The sequence below is a fragment of the Octopus bimaculoides genome, chromosome 1, assembly GCF_001194135.2.
Source record: "Octopus bimaculoides isolate UCB-OBI-ISO-001 chromosome 1, ASM119413v2, whole genome shotgun sequence".
Classification (NCBI taxonomy): Eukaryota; Metazoa; Mollusca; class Cephalopoda; order Octopoda; family Octopodidae; genus Octopus; species Octopus bimaculoides.
The window spans coordinates 54477464-54480621 of NC_068981.1; the positions used below are offsets into that span (position 1 = coordinate 54477464).

The 3158-nt window shown below is 33.9% G+C and overlaps 1 protein-coding gene across 1 annotated transcript; it reads right to left on the reverse strand.

Moving 5' to 3' along the window:
* Positions 1–9: 9 nt before the first annotated feature.
* On the reverse strand, positions 10–3156 carry LOC128249067 (uncharacterized; the record flags this gene model as incomplete). The annotated part of the gene is made up of 1 exon (XM_052971878.1): positions 10–3156. A coding segment is annotated over one exon (1182 nt), but the record flags the coding sequence as incomplete, so codon positions are not given.
* Between the last annotated feature and the right edge of the window lie 2 nt (positions 3157–3158).

The following is a 3158-nucleotide window of genomic DNA, read 5'->3' on the forward strand; positions in this document are numbered from 1 at the left end:
ATATATGGTAATAGTTGTAAAGAAGTAAAGAAGCAGTACTCAGTAGGGTAGGGTAAAGTAGAATGTTTATTTAATTTGGTAGACTAAAACCAATGCCATGATTCCCTCATGATGACCTAACAAACTGTGAAATTTTCACATAAGGAAACTACAAATAGTCATTGGTGTTGGTTTCAATCAACCAAATTAATTAAATATTTATGTACACACACACAGACAGACACACGTGTGCACACACACACACACACACACACACACATACACACACACACACATACACACACACACACACATATATAGTATCTGTGTGTGTTACATATATTCCATTGTAATGCTACAACTGTTAGTTTTGCAACATAACTTTTTAGGTAATGTTCCAGCTTCATATGTTGCTTGTCAATGTAAGAATGGACACAAATTGATTTTTTTCATATGTTTGAATTTTGAGTAACACTCTTTCGTCAATTAACAATAAGAAAATAAATAATTTACATCACCAGATCACAGTTACTAGGACACAGAAATACAATTTCTATTGTGAAATTATGTCAGTCTGCAGAAACTCCTGGAGAAATTAGATATGTATGAAGCCATTATTACATCTTGCATTATTCAAAACAGAATTGATTCTATGGATATGACTATAACAACATAATTATATACTTAGAAAATTGGAAAGTATTTTAGACTGCAACAATATACCATATGTTATTTAATGGTGACTCTTTAGATAAAGTGCTAATTTATCTGAAATTAAATGCTTTTTAAGCTTTTGCTCCTCAGAAAAGTTATCCACCTTGAAAAATCAAGCTAAAGTATTGAAAGGCACACAGAATTTATCTTTTTATACCTTGACATGTGTTGGTACTTCTTTAAACACCTTAATGAGATCTTAATAGGGGTAATAAAATTCCTGTAGAGCACCCATTTCCTTTTTGTTTTCACTTTTCAATTTCCTCTTCAAATACAATTTCATACCTAAGTAGTAAAAAAGGTTAACAAGCTCTCTCCTTTAAAAAATGCACATAGGAATGATTTAACAAATTCTATAACACATGCAGATACATTGAAATATATTTGTGCATGCATGAATATACATGTACATACCCTACTATTAAAAAAACAATACACTATCATACAGATAAATGGTCCAGACAGACAGGAAGGTACACGGACATTTTCAAACAGGCTTGTAAAAATTCAATTACTCACTTTACAAAGTGGAAATATACATCAAGACATATAAACAACACAGAATAGTCGCCAATACAAATGCATGGTACACAATTCAAACAATGTCAAAAAAAAGGCTCTATTCATATTTTAACAAGCAATGTATGAAAGTGGAATATGAAACATTACTGGAAGATATGTATATATATATATATGCATATATGTGTGTGTGTGTGTATTTATATATATATATATATATACATATATATATATAATGAAGATAAATATGTGTGTGTATGTATGTATGTATGTGTATATATTTATATAAAGAGAGAGAGATACATATGTATATACATATATATATAACGATGATAATTATATGTGTATATACTGTGTGTATGAGCATATACACACACACACACACAAACACACACACATACACACACACACACACATTTATATATATGCATGTTACATTACCATAGCTATTCTCTTTATATAAAGATTCCTCATTCATACCTTCTTTGATATGAAGATGAATCATTAGGTTCAAATATAATTGCCTGCCACATGTTAATATATTTGACAAGATCTTTTTAAAATGAATTTTGATTTCTTGAAAGGTTTTCACTTTCTTATTTCACGAAATGAAATCAGCAATATAGAGATTTTAAATATGTTTCCTAGATGTTCAAATGTCTTGCAAGGAATCGAAATAAAATTTGGTAATTCCATTTACCATAGATGCTACTAAATGCATCTCATGATTTTAAAAACTTGATATTTCTGCTTTAAACTCATTTACCGATCTTTTTCATCTGATGTAGTGAAATAGTCCATAAACTGTTTATATGTGTGAGTTGAAGCTTGCTCAAGAACTGTGAGTAAATCAATCTTTTGTTCATGATCTTGCTGTTCGATTTCTTTGACATCTGCAAAAATATCAGCTTCTTTTGCCTTTGTATCATCTTCCTCCAGTACAATTAATGGAGGCATCTTTGCCTTTAGTTCCTCTACCACTGACATTAGTTGTGAAATTAGACCTGGCTCAGCATCAGTTTTATCCTCACAAGTATCACCTTCACATGTGTCAGCCTCTTCTTCACTATCCGGGATGCCATCACCATCATCATCATCATCTAAATAGTCAGGGACACCATCGCCATCAGCATCTTCTTTATAGTCAGGTATACCATCACCATCAGAGTCTCCTTCTAAATTATCAGGGATACCATCCCCATCACTATCGGCATCTAAATAGTCAGGTATACCATCACCATCACCATCAGACTCTTCATCAGCATCGGGGATACCATCACCATCATCATCATCATCAAGATAATCTGGAATGCCATCACCGTCAGTATCTAAGTTTACATCAACATTATCAATTTCTTGGGCATCTGGAAAACCATCACCATCTGAATCAGGGTCTGCAAAATCAATGATACCATCACCATCTTTATCATCATCTAAAGTATCTGGAATACCATCATTGTCATCATCTTCATCAATATAATCAGGTATACCATCACCATCAGTGTCCTTCAAATAATCTGGAATACCATCGCCATCACTGTCCAATACCAAATGATCTGGGATACCATCACCATCGTCATCATCATCAAGATGATCTGGGATACCATCACCATCAGCATCTTCCTTGTAATCTGGGATACCATCACCATCACTGTCCCCTTCAAGGTGGTCAGGGATACCATCACCATCATCATCATCGTCAAGATAATCTGGGATACCATCACCATCAGCATCTTCCTTGTAGTCTGGGATACCATCACCATCACTGTCTCCCTCAAGATGGTCAGGGATACCATCACCATCATCATCATTATCGAGATGATCTGGGATACCATCACCATCAGCATCTTCCTTGTAGTCTGGGATACCATCACCATCACTGTCTCCCTCTAGGTGGTCAGGAATACCATCACCATCATCATCATCATCAAGATAATCTGGGATAC